This window comes from Colias eurytheme, chromosome 9 (genome assembly GCF_061535395.1).
Source record: "Colias eurytheme isolate Ceu_HAF_F1 chromosome 9, ilColEury1 Martin Lab GWU primary, whole genome shotgun sequence".
NCBI lineage: Eukaryota > Metazoa > Arthropoda > Insecta > Lepidoptera > Pieridae > Colias > Colias eurytheme.
This window is the reverse complement of record NC_142988.1, coordinates 2597818-2617634: the sequence shown is the minus strand read 5'-3', so window position 1 is coordinate 2617634 and position 19817 is coordinate 2597818. Positions and strand designations below refer to the sequence as shown.

The window sequence follows — 19817 nt, the reverse complement described above, 5'->3', positions numbered from 1 at the left end:
AAATTAATGAAGTCCTTAAATTATTAATTATTAAAAGTTAATATATTTCTATATTACGTTGTTTAATTAAAATACCGTATTCAAGGGTTCAAACAAGTATAATAAATGATATGATATAATATAATTGAAGACTTAACCGGTCTGAAATTATGCGTGTAGACAACAACACTGTAATAAACAGGGTTGTGGAATCATTATTTATTACGGAATCAATTTATTTCGTCGATTCGGTAATCCTCTATTACTAGGTACTCTATATTTTGCATAATTACAGAAACAAAAGAATTTATAGCAATTATTGGTACTTACCTTTATAGTGTAAGTGTCTTAATATATCTCAAATAAATCATAATTAATTTTATATATGAATCAAATAAAACACACACACTGCCACTTTATTTTGTGTAAACTTACAAGGCTACATCATGGCTACAACTAACTTTATTCAAAACAACAAAAATAATCTTCACATTACCACCATGAGCGGGGAAATGAAAATATTTTTTTTTATTTAATCGTTTAAAAAAAGAACGATCCTAAACTAAATCATATTTTTTACAATATTTAGATTGAGGAAAGTAGTTAGGTAAGTATAAAAATAATTTTTGTGTTAAACACAGACACTAGTCACAACATTAATTATAAAAAATCTGATAAATTTAGTAATATGCTGCGATATTGCTATAAATATTACCTAATTATTTACTAAATTTAAACAATTCAAGACAAATTTTTAACACTAGCATTTGACTGTAACTCTTAAGGAGTTAATGTATAATTTAAATTAGGTATGTCACTTTTCATATACATAATATATTAAGTATTACTAAATATGTAATGTACCTAAATGAAACTTTTACAGCACCCTAAACTTTAATAATTCGTAACCTACAATGTATTGAATAAATCGCCTTCCTGTAATACTTTTCATTTAACCGTGTTGTGTAATGTTAAAATTGCACAATTCTTGGTGTTGTACACACTTATTGAAGAAACATTTCGTTTCATATACTTACCGAATAAATATACAAATTCACTTCCGCGTGAATAAATAAATGATGATAATTAGAATTTATCAGACATACATATTTTATTAACCAAAAATATATAGATACCTAAATATGTATTACCTACACGAAATATTTCGATAGATCATATACTTCTACATATCTATAGAAACAAAGGTATTTAGTGTAAGTAAACCTTTAATAATTTTCGGGATTGAAAATATGGACAAATAGTTACTTAAATAAATTATTTATCTGTTTTAATTACACAAGTTAACTAAAAGAATTTTACAATACTTTTTAATGATTATTAAATAATAATAAATAATTTATTAGAAAAAACATATTTTAAGACTCCAATTGAACTTCTTCAAATTTTGATCTCCATGCTAACCACCCTGACATTGCCGTTAATAGCGCCTGAAAAAAAATCACACATTAAAATTTTGCACTCATCAAAATAAAGAAACAAAGATGCGTTTTCATACCAATGCCAATTAAAAAAAAACGTTCCATTAAAATTAAAAAAAAATCCCGCGCCAAACGAAACGTCAAAAGTTCAACGAACCTGTATGCATGTGAAAAGCGCGCCAATGACACCAATGGTAAACGCGTTCTTACTGAGAGAGCCGCCGAGTGCTATTGCACAGCCCGTGACGTGTGCGTTACTGAGGTTGCAGGTGAATGGTGATACAGTTCCATAGTCAATGTGGCAGCAGCTCACTGGGATACGACTTGACGCGAAATCATGACGGCCTGCAGCACCGCAGCATTCGTACTGTAAATTGTAAAATATGTTACTCATACTTATAAAATTGTAGTCCGTTTGTAAAGTCTATACTTAGAATGTTTTTGTAGTTCAGTTGTAATTAAGGCTGTTTTGCTAATCGCAACATGTAAAATATTATGTATTATAGCAGACAGCAGTTATTAAGAGAAAATTCCAACCGTTTCCCGTGAAATTTCCATCTTATAAGTACCTCCTCATTGTCTCCCTTTCAAGTATTAGTTTTAGAGACAAAAAAATGGATGCCAAGCTTTTGAAGCTCTATTTTAGAAAATCGTCCAAAATCCCTTCAGATATTTCAGCGGGAAATTCAACATTCAAACATATAAACACCTCATTATCTAGATATAGTTACCGGTATGTAACTTGACAACATTTTAGCGGAGTGGGCTTGCACATACAAAAACGTCCTAAAACTGATGCGCAAACTTACCCCCTACTCCCTATATCTTTTCCGCGAGAGAACTCACAGTTGTTCTTTATCTTTTAAACCTCATACTTACAGTCATTTGCATATCATCCCATAACTTGGCTACTTCTCGTCTACTCTCATACAGACTCAGACTCTGGGCCATTGGGTTTCTTATCTCGGCCACGGCATCATTGCGAAGGCCAAACGCGACGATCGTTATCGACATTTCAAATATCAATACCACTAACATGAATGCTGCGTACTGAAATAAAAATGTCGCATATGTATCTACCAATAAATATATTAAAACATAAAAACACTTTTTTGGCCTTTTTTTAACATCGATACTTTATAAAAATTAAAAATCTTTAATAACTAATGCTGAAAATTTTAATCTGTTATGAATCAGAGAAAATTAAATTTTAATATACCTAAATTTAATAAAAATTACACCTGCACTAACCTTCATCATATCTTTAACATTAAATTTTTAATACTGATTTTATTTTTTGATCAAAATAATCATTGATAAAAATTATTAAAATAGATGCGCCTACATGAATAAATGACGCTAACATTGCGTCACGTTATTTCTACTACCTATATATTTTCTAGTTTCAACGATATTCAACTTACTGCAGCCACGGCATAAAAGTGTTCTGTGAATGCTCCATAAAAACCAAGTGCAAATATTAAAAATATAAGGATTCCCGTCGCTATAACAAATGCTGGTAATGAGATAAATCGATTTGTCAATAAATCTTCATACGCCTTGTGATTCACCAAAAACGCTATTCCAATTATGAGGAGTATCAAACCTGTAAACTGGAAAAAATACACAGTTAGTACATGCATTAAAAATACAGAAAGTCTTGTTAGTTAGGTTCACAAGTTAAAATATTTAATCCATCAGTCCTCGGAATCACAGACACAATAGAAAATCTATTGTGTCGCGCCCCGATCGGGCCTTACGGTGGTCAATGGGTTAAATGTTAATAGAATCGACACATAAAAGATGTGTGCGTGTACTAGTGTACACATGTAAGAAGTGAAACTTCATTATGACCTTATTTTTCAAAAAATAATTTACTATATGCAACTTTACAGAAATACGTCGAATCACGCGTGGTAGGGATAAGAAAAAGATGGCGCGTAACGGAAAAATGTCACGCGTAGCGAAAAAATGTTACACTAAATTTTTTTCCAACCCCGATAAAGAAGTTTCACTTCAAAAAAATCTACCCTCGTGCGGATATCCTCGGCCTATCTTTAATTACTTCCGTTAACTATATTTATACGTCAATTGATTTTTATCGGTTTCCGTCAGTTTAAATTTGAAATTGTATTTTTTTTTTAGATTTTAAATATAATATGTAATCTGTAATCTATGAATGGTCATCATTATCATCACATTTCCAACAATCACAAAATGAGTATCTCAACTCTCAAGCTTATCACCGTAACCTTAAAAAATATTCACAATTACACTCCAATTGTCCATTTATACCATTTATTACTTTACTCTTTGATTTATACTGTTATACACATAAATAAAAAAACATCTCACCATAAATAACAAATTCACAGCGGCCAAAGAATTTCTCACTGATTTAAACATTTTTGGGGCCTTTACGCCGCCAATATTTATATTCATAATTCTCATCTCAAACAATATATTATAACGAACTAGATATTGTAACTGAAAAACTGAGATGTTTTATCAATCATAAACCAAGTCAATATCTCTCTTATCTTGACATGTTCATCTAATCTTAACCGATATTTTTAAGACAAAAATGAACTCATATTTAAGTAGTACGAAGATTTTTACTACATTTATCTCAAGCTTTTTAAATAATTTTCTATCAAACAAAAGGAATCAGCAGCTTTATTTAATTAAAAAAAATATTATATATTTTAGAAAAGAAAATGCAGATTTTTATTCAATGCTCAGGCAAAACCAATTGCAGAGAAGGATATGGACGAAAGGATTAAAGGAATTGAGTGTGTTTATCCTTTTGGATTATGTGTGGGAGTGTGGGAATGGTACCTTCCCGGTGGGAACTGGCCCATCGTGCCGAAGTGTGTTCGACTCTCAAGTCTCACATTGAAATTGAACAACAAAATCTATTTCATACATAAGTTAATTCATTTATATTTCGTCTTTAATTTCATACGATTCAAAGCATATACGAAATAGAAAGAAATGCAGAAATTTAAACAATTAACAAAAAAATAGTAACAAAGATTTTTATATCAAATACCACAAATCATAAATTGTATCACCACAGTATCACTGTCCAATAGACTAGTATCTTATCACTTTTTTCGATCATATTTTACTCAGTAGTAAAAATATTAGTAAAAATAAATAATATATATAACAAAATACTATTAAAGTTATTTAAAATGATATCAAAAACTAAGATCAATGAAATTGTAAGTCTGTAACACAAATATTATTTTTTTAACTGGTATCTCCCAAGCGAAATGCACAACAATCGTGAAGTTTTGAAAACAGAAGCTGTAAACCCAGTCAATAGCTGTTTGTGATCTGAAGTGGACTGTTATTGCTGCGCTCAGATTTTTCGACCACATTTTACTATTGGTAAGTGCTCAAAAATATTTAAAATACACTTCTTCTTATTCATGTTGTTATTAAATAAATAATGTTGTATTATTGATCGTATTCAACGCTTGTTTTCTGCATCATGTCTATCTCCGCGCCTGCCGCCTACCTGTGACCTGTGTCAACAACGCAAATCGATGTTTTCATGTCTTTGTTAATTTGTGATGTGGTGTGGATATAAAATTATCTCTTTTGTTCCAGATTGAATTTAAAATTAGAATTTAGAACAGTGTCAAAATGGCTATCGGAGCAGGGATGTCGTGTGTTAAATACCTACTTTTTTCTTTCAATCTGCTATTCGCGGTAAGTAATTCTAGAACGCAATTTTTCCTTGAAGGTAGATATAGAGAGGGATATGATTACCCTACTTAATTCTTAAATAGCTGCATAATTATAGTGTTACAAAACTAAACTCGTTTTTGTTCGGAGAAATTATTATAAATTTTCGCATAAAATTGCACAATCGACGGTTTTAATGAGTGATTTGCTGACATTATTGCAATTAATGGTTCTTGTGTCCGCTGAGTCACATGATAATATTAACTGCACTTATTTATTATGTTTTCTTTATTGTTTGCGTAGATACTGCACTTATTTATTGATAAATATATTTTCATGTTTGAGCAGTAGATATTGAAAACTCGTATAAACAACACAGTTAGTTGTACAGGCACTAAACAATTATTTTTAGTAGCCATTAATTTTTAGGAAGCCGTACGATATTTTCGGTCACAACAAGTTATTTTAGCTTTTTAATTATTCTTATTGCATGTAAACTACCACTTACTCCAAATACCTAGAAGGCCAAGGCAACTTTTTAAAATGAAAACCAGTTTTAAGACTGCAAGTTTTTTTAGTAACTAAATTCTTTTTGGTCACATTGTTACTCAATTTGTATTACTGCATACTGATAATATGAATATTTTCATAAAACTAAAGAATAGGTAGCTGGTATGTGACAAGTATTCTAAAAAATAACCAGATAATGACAGCATTTTATGGAGGAAAGCTGATCATTGATCAACTTAAAATATAACCCTTCTCTTTTATAGTTGTTTTAAAATGGGAGTTTGTTGACTTGTCCTTTAAAAACTAGTAGAGCCAATCTATTAAAATGTATCAAATAATAATTTCAATTTAATTAAAGCAAGGTTTAAAATTGATCAACAAACAGTCTCATTTCCTAAACTTAAAGAGCCATGTGAAGAACCAAAGTCCACAGTATGAAAAATTTCAACATGTTATGAAAAATAAATACTTACGGGCTCTATTTTATAAGCAGACCATTAATAATAAATGTGTTATACATGATACAGCTCATAATCAATATTTCATATAAATCACAGAAATAATTGATATATTAATTAGAAGGCAATCAGATTTTTAGACTATAATTTTCCTGGTGTAAACAGGATAACTCCAAAATAGTGAGAATTTAACATTTTGTGAATATTTTTTATCATTTTAGTTGAAATAAAAAATTTGAAAGAGGGATTTTGTATCCCAATTCCCAACCAAAGCATCATACATGTGTTCTTGTAAAATGTAAAATAGACAAGAAATTGCATGCTAAATAACATAATATTTCATTATTCAGCATACGCATCTTAGACACAATTTTGAATACTTTTGAAAACTCCTTATAATATATTTTTTTTAGATCACGGGCCTGATAATCCTCATCGTAGGAGCAAAGTCAGAGATAAACGCTTATCCCTATGTGAACTTGACTGACGAGAGCTTCTACACATCAGCTCCGGTTATTCTGATCATCGTTGGCTTGATTGTCTTCATCGTTGCATTCTTCGGCTGCTGTGGTGCTGTTAAGGAGAACCATTGCATGATTGTTACGGTGAGTTTTTTATTATATTGTTATAGTTTTTTAATTTTTATATGTATACTAGCGGTCCGCCCCGGTACATGTTTAAGTTTTCTCTCCATAAGAACCATCCTCGTACTTCAAGGAATATTATAATAAAAGAATTAATGAAATCAGTTCAGCCGTTCTTATGTGCTTACCAACACATTTTGCAATTCATTTTTTTATAGATAGGTAATAGTTTTAAGTTTTATTTTATTTAATACAGCAAAAATGTCAAAAATATGTACATATATAGTTATAGAGAGAAGATCTGTCTTCTCTTTAGTTTGGACTTTTTAAAATTATATACACCCAAAAATGTATAAACAACCACCTGTAGAATAATAAACAGTGAATATAATTTTTATATAGGTATGTCTAGATAAAATAACTAAGGGATTAACCCATAAAGATAAGAGAGCTTAATATTCCAAAGCATGTCATAATATGCACTATGATAATTTCTATTCTAACTTTGTATTGTAAATTGTAATATGAAATGATATTAGATTACAAAAAAACATAATTCAACAGAACCTTAGTAATATAGTCTTTTTGTCCTATTTTTAAAAATATACATTTCATAGCTTTCTTCATCGATTTCATACCTAAGTATAACTATATGTTCAGGAATTCCTTTATTGAAGTAGATAAACTAGTATATCATACAGAAGAAGTACATCAGATGAGTAAGCAGAAGACCTAATTACCAATTAAATTTGTCCGCCATTATTTATCTTGAACTAGATTCGTTGTTATTTGATAATTTTCAGCGATCTTAATCATTACTTTAACATACACCTACAATAGTTCTATATGTTTTCATGTGTTAAAAACAACTTTTAGGTATAAATATGTTGGTTGGTTATAATTAATATAAATAAAAATAAAAAATTAATCTTCTTCATCTTAATGAAGAGTTTGTTTGTTTGTTTGGACGCGCTAATCTCGGGAACTACTGGTCCGATTTGAAAAATTCTTTCGGTGTTAGATAGCCCATTTATCGAGGAAGGCTATAATATCATCACGCTAAGACCAACAGGAGCCACGCGGGTGAAACCGCGGGGCACAGCTAGTCACTAATATAAGTTAAGAGGTAAATCTGTTACGAGACTGGTAATTAGATACGAAAGTATATATTTCTCTTGATGTAATAATGTTATGATTAAGACGATACACAAAAAAAAATCCACTGCTTGGCGGGCGGAGTCTAATAGCTCGCTATCGCGAACGCGGGTGTGCGCGAAGTCATTCTTGCAAACTCGCCGCGCTGCCGCTGGCCGACTCGGGACAAACATGTATGGAGTCGTCATACAGTTATAATATTGTCATACATTTATTTAATTGTTGATTTATTGGTTTTATTTTCTTGCTTATAAACAAATAATCTTCTTTTTAACAACTACTTAGACATTATTAATAATTATTATCATTTTGTAATGTTTACTTTATTACAAAATAATACAGGTTATAAATAATCTTTAAAATAACAAAAAATATTGTTACTCTGAAAAAATGAAATGGTACTCAATAACGCGGACTACTGAATTGATTTAGATAGAATTTGATGCTGACGTAGATATTACATCATGCCCAGAAATGAAAGGTACTATTTCTGAAAGAAGTTATAAACCCTAATTCTTCTCAGTCAAAGTCAAGAGTGGAAGATAATATCACTAATACAGTAAAACTGATGCGAAACTTTGGATGTTAATTTGTATATTTTTTTGTTAGTTGTTACTTAATCACGTCAAGACTATATTACAAATTTTGATAAAATATAGCTAATTGCCTGGATTTACACATAGGATACTTTTTATCCGAACTGAACACTTCTGTGGGAAAAAACAGGATTCACGATATAACCTAATTCCACGCGGGCAAAGCCGCGGTCAGAATGATATTTTTTTAAATAAAAAAATTGTTTAAAAAAAAACACAAAATATATTGACGCATGTATTTATTTTTTGCACTATATTATAATTGTAATTATTCATTACAAATAATCAAAATAAAATAGCCAGAACAAAGTTAGGCCCTGGTAGGGTAGGTAGGCAGGTACAGCAATGTGAGACGAACACTGGCTTATTTATACCAATAATAATGTATTATAAACATTAAATTAAGTTTACAACAAAAATACATAATATTAGCTAATGTGAAAACGAATCAACCAATCATCCCACAACAATGAAATGTGCACACAAATATTCATCCAAATCGGTTCATGTGATTAGGAGGAGTGACTGCAGCGCCATCTTCCGGGCCCAATTGTGTTTCCAGATCACCCAGGAACTCAATTTAATATACTTACACAAAATTTTTCGAAATGAAAACTCACATTACTATGTAAATATGAATATAAACCTGTTTTAGTACTAAGCAATTTCCCGCACAGGTGTAGTAAGTATAAATGAAATAAATATCAACATCAAATTCTTTATACAACATACTTATCTACCACCTACTAAGAAATGTAATTCTTGAAATTTTTTCGTATTTTTTTTAAATATAATACTACTCCAATGAGCTCCTGTTCCATATTACGTCCTTCATACTTCCACTAAGTTCACCATGATTTTTTATTTCTTTGCACTTTGTTGCTTTTTGCTAAAAATGGAATCATGCAATAAAAAAAAGTAGAGCGTTGATAACATACATTTTTGACTGAATAAAGGTACTTACGAAGGAGTGGGTTCACATTGTGAACAATCAGTGGGTTTATTTTCCTTCTGCATTCCGGATTTCTGAAAAGATTATCTATGCTATAAATGAAAAAAATCTTACACATTCGTTATGTACTTAAAACAGGGGTACATATCAAACATCGTCTATAATACAATTATCATCAAATTTAAAATAAAACCAACTTACTTCATTAATTTGTTCCAATTGTAAGCATTCTTTTTCCTCCAACCTTTATGTTTCTTCTTCTTATTTTCTTTATTGTCCCCATTTGTCTCATTTTGTCTTATTGTGTTGTCACCCTTTTTTACGATGGCGCGAGCGACACAAGTTCCCCGTGTGACGGCCGTAGCGGGAATGACTCGTGCAGCGATCGGGGTAGGAAGGTACAGGGCGGCTCTCGCTATATTGGCTGGTCGCGCGCTAATTTCAAGTATTTCTTGTTTATTTCAAAACCATCGCATATTTCAAAATTCTAAATCGGTAGACGTATAGGTTGTATGTTTTATAGTTAATATCCAAAAAGTCGTAACTTTACGTTTGTTATTTTGAAGATGCCAGAGATTAAAAAAAAAATAACAATGAGAACTTTGTATTTTTTTTCTATCGAGAAAATATCATGGAATCATGTTTCTAAAACGGTAGACGTATTGTGTTACTATTGAACTTTCTTGTCAAGAATTTTCATCACGACAACTTTAATAATATAAAAATTACGAAGGTTTAAAAAGGGCCGTAAATGTTAGAAAAATTAATTCATCACCTTAATGATTATTTATAACACATCAATATTATCTTCGTTTGCGAAAATAATAACAATATGACATTCCAATGACGCTTTATAAATACATGCTCATGCATAATCGTTATGAACAAACAAGTAAAAAGTAAAGCATAATAATTAAGACTTTTATTCATTCACGTAATATGTATTATGAAAGTTATACGTTATTATTTTTATATAAAGTTAAACAGTACTAAGAAATGATGTGTTTAATTTTTAGTAAATAGTGGATTGATTTTGATAAAAATTTAAATAATACATATATATATATATATATACATTTTAATACATTTTAGGTTCAACGTAGGTATTCAATATTCATACGTAACATACCTATGTATTACGATTTCGCTCGTGTTGCACTGCATTAAAAGTATGTCACTCGTATATATTATTCAAGAGCATTTAGCCAACAATATATCCAATCCATATTGTTGTTTATATTGTATCAAAATACATATTGTATAGGTACTTAACATAATAAATATTTGAGTCCAACAAACATGATTTCGTTAAAATAAGAGAGGACTTACAGTCTCGGCAAATGTTTAGGGCAGTGCTGGGGCCGTATTATGACCTCTTATTTCCAGACAGTTTACGCCGTGAATTGAACTGAATGGCAAATTCATATTATGATCGCAATACAAGCCATAGTCTTTAACCATCAGCCCAAAAACATCCTCATTATTTTTGAACATTAACATGGTACTAATGTTATCCTTATTATTCACGGGAAAGTACCGTCAACAACAAAAGATAAAACAGCTACGTAGGACAGATGACGCATTTACCATTGTTCCTAACGTAATTAGGAACAAGCTGAAAAATTATAATTGACGTGCAGAAATGTACAGCACGCTATTGTTATTTAATCAATTGTGATTAATTACGTTTTCTTCTTTTGTTTGTTATGTTATTTATAAACAGAACAGTTTAAAGACAATAAATACTGATTGATGTTATGATGATTATTATTTTAAAATTTTACGTGACATGCTAGTCTGATCTAGATTTTCCAAAATCAGTTTCACAATATTACTAAAACAAAATTAACTAATATTTCATAATAATTCGTTTTTGTTAAGCACACTTATGAATAATTTACAAGCATTTCAAGCTTATCATCTGAATATTTGTCCAAAACCTGATAGGTATCACGAATAACTTACTCACCGGTGTTTTTATAAAAAATCCCAAACCTTATCACATTATTGCTTTTAACTTCCGCAAATGGTTTTTTCAATAAAATTAAGCATGACGTTTCTTGTGGGCGTATAATTGGATTGTCCAAGTCTGCGGTCGATAGATCGGTAAACGGGACACTTGGTTACTTGACCACTTTACCGGGGTGTGAAAAATACTTGGTCAACGGGGATGTGGGTAACTTTCTATGAATTATCAATTTAAACTTGTGCAGGACGTAAGGCTACTTGTAGGTTGAGTACTTTAAATATACTAAAATAGGATATAAAATAGAATCTAAATTCTAAATGATGAATATATACTACTACTAATATTATAAAGCAGAAGAATTTGTTTGTTTCCTTGAACGTGCTAATCTCAGGAACCACGGGTCCGATTTGTAAAATTATTTCACTGTTAGATAGTCCGCATTGCTTCGCTTCTATTGGTCTTAGCGTGATTATGTATGGCCTTTAGCCTTTCTCTATAAATGAGCTATGTAACACTGAAACAAATTTTCAATACAGCCCCGTGGTTCCTAAGATTATTGCGTTCAAACAAACACACTCTACAGCCTTTATAATATTAGTATAGATTATGTAGTAGGTATCGATGAAGCTTTCGTCATTTTCGCAAAAATGTACATAATACCTACATTATATAACGTAGCGACGGTCCATGACAAGAAATACAATTGCAATGGATAAGTGCCTTGTCCTCGATTGTAACAAGGTCGTTCATGGAAGGTTTTGGCGACATTATATTTTTATAATTGACGTTTCTTGATGATGTTAACGCTAAAACAATGAGTGGTCAGTGGAGTAGTAGAGTGAGTAGATACCAAAATTATACAAAATAAGATGACTCCCATATTTTGTTGAAAAATTACTTTTTATAGGTCTTAAGGTACGAACGCAGTCCACAAAATTATCATAAGTTTATATGATGAGTCACTTAAAAAGGTAAAATAGTAATTCGTGGTGCAGTGATTACTGATAACTAATACTTAAGAAAAACATAGCTTAATAAACATCTGAGAAATCCATTCGTAATGACGTTGCTTTAATGTGTTTTATTTTAGGATTTTCCAAAATAACTATCATAATTGATAAAATAATTAAGTCTCTTCGTCATGTCTTTTCCATAGCCAGTGTCAGAATAGAAGAAATAAATTACTTAAGTATATCATTATTACCTATGATTATTACATAAGTATCATTTTCTATTCTAATTTTTCTTTAATTTTATACCCTATATTAAACTAGCAACTAATTTATTAGTGCATTCGTCTGAAATTGAGTATGATTAATTAATCATATTATTTTATTAAATATCTCTAAAGTTTTCTCTAAACTTTAAGAGATATGCATACAATTTTTTACACAGAAGGGCAAAAAACTCATTGCATAAAATCTTCAAAATCTAGTTTAAATGTCATCCTAATTTCTTAACAATTGACTCAGCTACAATGAACTTTGACACGGCTCCTGCGTCTCACTAAACGAATACTTCCTTGTTAATTCGTTCTTAATAGACCTATCTCGATTGTACTCAGTTTATGCTTTTTAAGTTAATTTATTCGTACATGCGATTAAATAATTATATAGTTAAAAACAGGTTTGAAGTCATGAAATTATTGTAGCGTCACCGATCCTTGATAAGTGTACAAAGATTGAATTATATAATACTAGCGGTCCGCCCCGGCTTCGCCCGTGGTACCTACATGTTTAAACTATCCTATCTCTCAAGTTGGATCGAACTGCACATGGTGTGCGAATTTTATTATAATCGGTTAAGTGGTTTAGGAGTCCATTGAGGACAAACATTGTGACACGAGATTTATATATATGAAGATATATCTCTGTTTAAAATTAGTCGAAATCGAGTCTAAAGGAGTAATTTACATACAAACTCACAAACTTACATGTGAAGCTAATATAAGCGTAAGTATTAAAAAGTTGTAGAATGCAGTTTATCGATTAATTTTGTACAGCTGATAAATAAAATTACGAAAGTTTTTATAGGCCGCTCGAAGCAGACGCTATGTCAATATTTTCATAAGTTTTACTTTTTGTTTACTGCTATGAAGTAGGTAATCTATAAACCTAGATAAGCCCTAGAAAGTTCAATAAACCCACGGCAATAAAAATATATTGATTGAATTCTAATCAGTAAGAATATTTTTCTATTCATTTTTGGAACTTACTTCAGATCAAATCTTGCTCGAATTCATTTCATTTTTTTTTTCAATAAGTACATAAGTACATTATTTATGTACATTTTAAACTCCATGTTTTAATATAATATGTGTTACCATTAAACAAATGTATTCAGGAGGTAAATCCCTTAGATTTTATTTAAAATATTTCCTACAAGTGTTCCTTAATGAATCACCGATTGCACAATGAATGAATGCAAATGAATTGTCATATGAATGAATCAACAAAAGTGGTTGTGTAAATCCCCGCTACGTATTTCTATTTTCAAACATTATCCTCTGGTATTTCAAGCGTAGCGAAAAATCCTCTTCACTTATTATTAAATTAAAGTCTAACTGTACTAATAACTGGTTTAAGGGCCACTTTCTCAAATTGCATTAAGTCTATTAACTTTAACACTCATTAGGGATGCCTCTCTCATACTCAGAAATAACTGAAGGTCCAGTAGTTTTTGGTTTACTCACATACAATAATACAAAACTTTCTCCTGTACATATAATAGCACTAGCTGCTCCGCGCGGTTTCACCCCCGTGGCTCTACCCCTGTTGGTCGTAGCGTGATGATATATAGCCTATAACCTTCCTCGATAAATGGGCTATCTAACACCGAAAGAATTTTTCAAATCGGCCCAGTAGTTCTCGAGATTAGCGCGTTCAAACAAACAAATTCTTCAGCTTAATAATATTAGTATAGATTATAAGTATAATATTATGAGTATAGATTTTTATCTGTAATATACTGTTTTCAGTTCTCCGTGTTCCTGTTAATGATCTTCATAGCTGAACTGGCGGTTGGCATTGCTGGTTACGTGAAGCATCAGGATCTAGAAACTTCCATCGTGCGGTCTCTCAACGAGTCTTTGAAGCACTATTCTACAGATACCGATATTCAGAAGAACTATGACATCATTCAAACTGACGTATGTATACTTTTTAGTATGTAAAAAAATATGTAATTTGATGGTTAGACGGGTCATGGGAGCATTTATTTTAAACAGCAGAAACTAAATAAGGAATAACTGTAAAATACTCAACTTCATAGGGAAAAGTTACTTGTTCCATAAACTAAATTAATCTAGATTCGAAAAGGGTTAAGCCTTGGATAAACATATTTATATAAAATTCGTAGTTAGCTTTCGAATAATAGAAATATTTGTATGGTGATATAATTGACTAATAGACATCCAATTTCGTTAATACTCCACTGTTAAGTTTGGAAAATTCATACCAAAGAAAATAAGTGCTCTATAACACTGCATTTGTATGCAATTTCACGATATACAACATTGTGATTGTCAGTGCGATAACGTGAATTGTTAACATAATATACCATGATGTCCACATGGACCTTGCTTGTTTCCTGTTTAAAGCGCAATGTTTTTAAGATATATTACTATTGCACGCCTCATAAGCGAAGCGTTGAGGTGGGTACTACTGTCACTTCGCGCAAAACATCTGATTTTTCAAACTTAAAATGTCTTTATGTATCATACATTGCACTTGTAAGATAATACATACACACACATATTAAGAAAAAACACTATTTTTAACGTTCATGATATTTTTGATGTCATTTTTGTTATTTAAACTAGTTAAAAAACAGTTTAAAAAAGTTCTGTCTTGGACGTCCGTGTGTCTGTATGTGCGGATCCTTTTTCTTGTTAACACGATAGCGACCGAAATACTTTACTAATCGAGTCTTTTTTTTTCTCTTACGCTTGAGTATGCTCAGGAATAGAACCCTTTCATTTTTCAGGGTCTGATTCGATGTGGTTTAATTGTTATTAAATAAACAAAAATAATAATTAATAAATATTTATTAAAAAAAAATTATGAGGCGTGCACTTTTGGATTTTCCAAATTATTTTTTATTTTTTGTCATAGTCTCATTATCATGTTCTCCGTTTTGAAGTTACAGAAATACGTAAATATTATGATCATTGTGGTAATTTCAGCAAAACATAAACTTATAAACATTTTAATGGGGGGTGATTAAGTAGCTCACAAACAAAGACAGTCTAATGATGATATATTAATTTCAAAATAATATTTAGTATTTACATAACATTATCTCAATTAAAGCTTAATATTGTTGTTCTCTTTTCATCTCATCTCATTAAAATACAGCCAATCTGGTCGAAATTATTTGTGTAAATATACCTACACTGATAATACATACCTTTATTTATTTGAATATTAGCTTTTCGTCCGCTTTGTCTATGTCAAATCTTTTTCTTGAATCACTCTATCTATTAAAAATCGCTTCAAATGGCATTGCGTAACTACGCAAAAGCTTTAAAACTTTAAAGATTTAAGCATACATATCCATAATGTATAATTAAATGCAGAGAAAGCTACCTTTTTTGACTTTGTTTTATACTATGTATATACATGAATCCACTGTTCATTGTATATTTCAATTTACAAATAACACTTTTTACTCGTAACACGTACACGTAAAGAAAATCCTCATATAAATAAATAATTTACAGCTCCAATGCTGCGGTATCTACGGTCCCGGGGACTGGGCGAACAACAGCCTGCCGATCCCGACCAGCTGCTGTGCGGCTCGAGAGATCGCAGACAACAAGCCAGCGGAATGCACACCTGCGTCTCCTGACTTCCATAACGCGGGATGCTTAGATAACATACTGATACACTTGAAGGAAGTCGCTTTGGTACTGGGAAGTGTTGGCATGGGTATCGCCTTTGTACAGGTAAGTTGACGGTTTGGAAGGGAAAAAAGTTTTCAGAGGAACAGAAATTTCCGGAATTCCAGGATTTCGCATCTGCTGCACGATATTTTGCGGGTCCTGGGTGTTTTGCCCGCGTTTTGTGTAAGTTGGGCAACCTTAAAGAAAGGGTATCTTATGGTAAGTAGATGGAGTGTACACCTGCGTCTCCTGACTTCCATACCGCGGGATGCTTGGATAACATACTGATGCACTTGAAGGAAGTCGCTTTGGTACTGGGAAGTGTTGGCATGGGTATCGCCTTCATACAGGTAAGTTGAGGGGAAAAGTTTTCAGCAGAACAGAAAATTCGAGATTTTAAGGATTTTGCATCTGCTGCATGATATTTTGCTGGTCCTGGGTGTTTTGCCCGCGTTTGTTCATATTGAGCAACCTTAGAGAAAAAGGTATCTTACGGTAAGTCTGTCGATTGTACACTAGCGTCTCCTGAGTTCCATAACGCGGGATGCTTGGATAACATACTGATGCACTTGAAGAATGTGGCTTTAGTACTGGGAGGGGTTGGCTGGGCATCACTTTTGTACAAGTAAGTTGGAGAAAATCTTTTCAGGATAATAGAAATTTCGAGATTTCAAGGATTTCGGCACTGTTAGACGATATAGTGGTAGGTGCTTTGACTGCGTATGTAATTTATTATTTAGCACTAAGAAGGTGTAATACAATGAGTACTCATAATAATCGGCACTAGATTAGTCTCCTTTACTAATCCTCGAGAGTCAAAATAATTGAAAGAAGTAGAAACTGCAGCAGTCTCCATGCTCACTGTATTTTACATTTATACAATTACAATGTGATTTTTATAATAAACTAATTGTTAATTTTTCTATTCCAGTTGCTGGGCGTCATATTCGCCTGCAGCCTCGCTCGCTCGATCCGCAGCCAGTACGAGACTGTCTAAACTACTTAGCATTACGTTTGATCACAATTATACCTGCGTCTATATTTATTGTGATAAGGAAAAGTCCCATTCTGCATAGAGATAATTGTTATTTTGTTTAATTTTTTATATATTTTTTGTAATATAATTCAAGTGAATCTTTTTCCCGTAAAAGATCTCAAACTCGAATATTCTTTTTTATGATTTATTAATGTACAAGGAGCAGGGCAACAGCCGTGTGACGTTTTGGCGTGAAATGCACAATGCACTGATTGGATCTATTTTCAGCTTAGTGTGCTCAGTGTTAAGACTGATTTTCGAATAGAAATGGTGACGATTGCCAAATCTTTCTATTTGTCCCCCTATTTTTAAATTTACGCCGTGGACTTATAGTACAAAACTTCAAAACACATTTTTCATAATTATATTATGTATGTAGTACTTTCCGATTCTCAGACATTCCACGGTGTAAATATGTAATTAATGGATGTTATATAATCTTTGTCGAACTTAGAGATATATTTAATATTATATTTCGTATTTGATGTAGATAAGGTTGCTATTTTCTCCATAATTTTTCATTACTACGATACATATGACTGTTAAAATTCATTAAAATTAACACTTGAAGTACTGACAGTTTAAAAAAGACAAAATGGCAGCCTTTTATAGATGTGGTGCACTTTTTAGAAATTGTTTTGTGTAGATGCAAAGTGCGGTAGATGTACCAGTTGAGATTAACTTGCATCATATGAAACAATGTATTGGTGTTTAAATCTTTTCTGTAGTACCTATATTTATAATAAACTTCATACGATATATTATTGTGGTTTTATTTTAATAATAATTTATGAACCCATTGCCCATTGGAATGTTCTTAAAGTATGGATAAATTAATTACTGGATTAATATTTAATTTTAAACTTTAGTTTTGTAAAATTAAAATATTTTGGAGTTAAAACAACAGAAACAGTTGAAACTACAGGTTTAAACAAGAATAACAAATACATCGTGAATTTAGTAATAATTGTAAATTTTAGTAGAGGAATCCTTTTTATTATTAAATTTGACCTGTGTTACCTTGTCTTTGTTTTAACAAAAATAAATAATAGTAAAGGTAACTAAATAAATGATGGAAATACTTTTATCTAAGGTACTTAATATAACCAAGAAGTGCTTATCTATAATGTTGGTACTTGATTAATACTATTTCGTAGAAACGCAGAACCTTACATTCGAATATGTACAACTCTTTACTTAATACATCGATTTAATTGTTAAAATGGAAAACATTAGTAGGTACCTATCTAATCTCATATAGAGAAAGTTTATTTCCTTGGTTATGATTTTATTAAAACAAATTGACGGCTTTTCATACAAATATCACTTGAGCAAGTAATACACATATTTTCTGGATGATTTAAGGAAGACTACCTCTACCACTAAAGTGGTAGGTAGGTAAACCTAATAACATTGGATATACATATTTAGTATTTTCTATCTCCGCCCTCCGGTCAAACCGGGCGAAGCTGGTTTTAATAACACTAGTCTCAGACATTAGTACTATCTAGTATAGATGAGTGATTATCTGTGCTACTACTATACATAAATATTTGTATAAATTAATAACTTGCACATACTCATATGGCTTTACAAAAATAGTTTTCAATAAAAGCTCACAGGGATTGCCGTAGAGCTTTCGTAATCTCAATAATTATTTATGTAACTTTTTAAGAGATTCAATTCGTAAATTACCTATTTACGAAATTTAATCTGTATGGTCTAAATTGCGATGTCATAGGTAGGTACTACAATACTTATAATATAGTCGCTATTACAGTTACGTATCCAACTACGTAACTTCCAGTCACCAAAAATATGCACAAGTCAATACGAAACACCGCCAGTCACCACCAGGTGGCGCACGTCGGCGGCTAGGGCCGGTTGTGCGCACCGCAGGTTTTGTTTGAAAAACGGGTACTATTCACGTAGCGTACCTAGTTTTGAACAATTTCTAAATGAATGATACATAATTTCTGAATATTATATTATGATGATAGAGATACATAGCATCTTTATGAACAGAATATACGTAGTTTATTCCCATAATGAACACTTACCGTATGTGGTATTTCCAATACCTTGGGTACCTATCTTATATTTTAGGATTATTATTATTTTTTATTTAGCTGTGTTCCACACGTTTTTAACCTTTTGACCGCCAGAGCAAAAACGCATCGCCGTGCCCTCCACGCCAAGCCACAAATTCAATGAGATAACCTTGAAAATAGTAGGGAGTCCAAAATGTTATCGATAAACATAATAATTCACGTCTGAATATTTGAATAAACAGCTTATAACAAAAAAATAATATTTATTTAACCTCATCTCCTACTGTAAAAACTTAAGACCACATTTATAGCAACTATCAACAAAAAAAAATCAACCTTTTGAGATACAAAAATACATATAAAATTGCAGCAAGTTACAGCACTATTCTCTATCAGTTACGCCCCATTGGCATGTATACATGCCAATGGCGCGGGCAACCATCCTTTTTTTTATAATCTCTCGCTTCTGATTAGGGATGTGTAGCTGTATATTATTATAACTTATCGAGT

At 31.4% G+C, this 19817-nt stretch overlaps 2 protein-coding genes and 1 long non-coding RNA gene across 3 annotated transcripts; 1 reads left to right on the top strand and 2 right to left on the bottom strand.

Moving 5' to 3' along the window:
- Positions 1–1251: 1251 nt before the first annotated feature.
- Positions 1252–3919, bottom strand: LOC149905660 (CD63 antigen-like). Its single transcript, XM_090105938.1, has 5 exons — positions 3774–3919; positions 2843–3031; positions 2298–2468; positions 1576–1785; positions 1252–1427 (listed from the first exon to the last, which is right to left on the bottom strand). The coding sequence occupies exons 1-5, from the start codon at positions 3867–3869 to the stop codon at positions 1356–1358; spliced, it is 738 nt and encodes a 245-aa protein (XP_089962064.1). The 5' UTR covers positions 3870–3919; the 3' UTR covers positions 1252–1355.
- Positions 3920–4684: 765 nt separating this feature from the next.
- LOC149905658 (CD63 antigen-like) lies at positions 4685–18017 on the top strand. The gene is made up of 6 exons (XM_090105435.1): positions 4685–4814; positions 5037–5138; positions 6496–6687; positions 14316–14486; positions 16059–16283; positions 17152–18017. The coding sequence occupies exons 2-6, from the start codon at positions 5073–5075 to the stop codon at positions 17215–17217; spliced, it is 720 nt and encodes a 239-aa protein (XP_089961561.1). The 5' UTR covers positions 4685–4814; positions 5037–5072; the 3' UTR covers positions 17218–18017.
- On the bottom strand, positions 8644–10137 carry LOC149905659 (uncharacterized). The gene is made up of 3 exons (XR_016457107.1): positions 9571–10137; positions 9382–9443; positions 8644–9306 (listed from the first exon to the last, which is right to left on the bottom strand). It is a non-coding gene; the product is annotated as an uncharacterized LOC149905659 (long non-coding RNA).
- Positions 18018–19817: the final 1800 nt, after the last annotated feature.

Coding starts and splice junctions, on each gene's coding strand:
- LOC149905658 (XM_090105435.1), top strand. CDS start 5,073: ATGGCTATCGGAGCAGGGATGTCGTGTGTTAAATACCTACTTTTTTCT. Junction 6,688..14,315: donor ACCATTGCATGATTGTTACG/GTGAGTTTTTTA, acceptor TACTGTTTTCAG/TTCTCCGTGTTCCTGTTAAT. Junction 16,284..17,151: donor TGGGTATCGCCTTTGTACAG/GTAAGTTGACGG, acceptor TTTCTATTCCAG/TTGCTGGGCGTCATATTCGC.
- LOC149905660 (XM_090105938.1), bottom strand. CDS start 3,869: ATGAGAATTATGAATATAAATATTGGCGGCGTAAAGGCCCCAAAAATG. Junction 1,786..2,297: donor GGGATGATATGCAAATGACT/GTAAGTATGAGG, acceptor TACAATTTACAG/TACGAATGCTGCGGTGCTGC. Junction 1,428..1,575: donor CGCTTTTCACATGCATACAG/GTTCGTTGAACT, acceptor ATTTTTTTTCAG/GCGCTATTAACGGCAATGTC.